The 1,517-nt window shown below is 43.6% G+C and overlaps 1 protein-coding gene across 1 annotated transcript; it reads left to right on the forward strand.

The window, feature by feature from the left end:
* Positions 1-224: 224 nt before the first annotated feature.
* LOC121965047 (major facilitator superfamily domain-containing protein 1-like) lies at positions 225-1,227 on the forward strand (the record flags this gene model as incomplete). The annotated part of the gene is made up of 4 exons (XM_042515212.1): positions 225-504; positions 697-749; positions 985-1,097; positions 1,185-1,227. Coding segments are annotated over exons 1-4 (375 nt in total), but the record flags the coding sequence as incomplete, so codon positions are not given.
* Positions 1,228-1,517: the final 290 nt, after the last annotated feature.

Consider the following 1,517-nt stretch of genomic DNA (forward strand, 5'->3'; position numbering starts at 1 on the left):
GTTTGAGAAAGGCGTATGATGGCAGAACAAGAAAGGTGACGTCGATCCTGGTTTCAAAGGGTTAATATGCACTTTAACCATTTCAAGTTCTTAACAAACGTCGCAAATTGTCATTGCTGCCCATCTGTGGACTGCAGACTCTGTCAGAAACACTGTCACACGCTGTGCGCGCTCCCGCGAGCTGTGTGGATTTTACTCGGCAGACACGCGCCCACAGACACCGGATGGCTACAAGCTACAAAGCTAACGCCACGTGACATTCCTGCAGGATCATGTGATCGCTCTACGTCCTCCTCGCTGTCGTAAACTTTCCACCAGCAAATCCCAAACAAACGAACATGGCGGACTATGAGGAGCGGCAGAGCCTGCTGGGAGATCAGGACGAGGGGACCACCGGGAGTCAGACAGCCGGGGGACCCGACCGACCTTTACCGGCCATCTGTGACCCCCGCCACCTCCTGCACCGAGTGGTAGTCCTGATCTTCATGTGCTTCTTAGGATTCGGTGAGCAATAGAAAGCCCTAACTTCCCTCAGCATCCCGAATTGTTATCGTGAAGATTTGTGAATGAGTTCAATAAGTTGCATGCGTTTTTAAATAAAGTTTCTTGTTGTTCTTCCAACTGCGGCTCACGTGACTTTAAAGAAATGCGCTATCATCGTTTTTGTAGTCTGTTAATGTAGATACTTTGTTCCAGGAAGCTACTTCTGTTATGACAACCCCGCTGCACTTCAAACTCAAGTCCTCCAGGTAATTCACCCTCTGTCAATGCAAAGCTGAGCACCAGGGTGATACAGCATGATTGCGACAATTCACGTGTCATTGTGTTAAATCTGCATAAAAGCAATCCTGAACAGCCAAATTAGCCTACTCTTAAATGTGCTACCAGGTGTCTGGATGACTAGATTTTAATGCTGAAAATTAAAACCAAAACAGATGCAGTGACTGAAATTAATGTGATACGTTTCCTCCCTGACTGTGCTAGGATCTGAGTCTCAACACTGCAAAGTTCATGCAGCTGTATGCCTGGTACTCGTGGCCCAATGTGGTTCTCTGCTTCTTTGGGGGATTCCTGATTGACAGGGTTTTTGGCATCAGGTATGAAGACCAATAAGTTATATTAATTTAATTCTCATACTTTACCTCCTGCTCAGTGTCATCTTACTTCTTTTTTTTTTTATATAGGCTGGGAACCATCATTTTTTCCCTCTTCGTTTGTGTTGGACAAGTAGGTTTGTTTTAAAATCTAGATTTGAAAGATATTTTGTGAAAGGAAAAATATTAATATCAACATAAATAGGAATCAGTGGACATAGAAACTGTATTTGATGTTAATGTATTTCAACTTTTGCCCCCTGCACAGGTAATATTTGCCACTGGAGCTTTGGTGAAACGTTTTTGGCTGATGGAAGTCGGACGTTTCGTATTTGGGTGAGCAAATAATTTTGCCATTTTATTACAACCTCTTCATTTTCAAAACAGAATCTAACAACTTTACATACTAGGGACCAGTTCTCT

Source organism: Plectropomus leopardus, unplaced genomic scaffold (genome assembly GCF_008729295.1).
Source record: "Plectropomus leopardus isolate mb unplaced genomic scaffold, YSFRI_Pleo_2.0 unplaced_scaffold18357, whole genome shotgun sequence".
Taxonomy (NCBI): Eukaryota; Metazoa; Chordata; class Actinopteri; order Perciformes; family Serranidae; genus Plectropomus; species Plectropomus leopardus.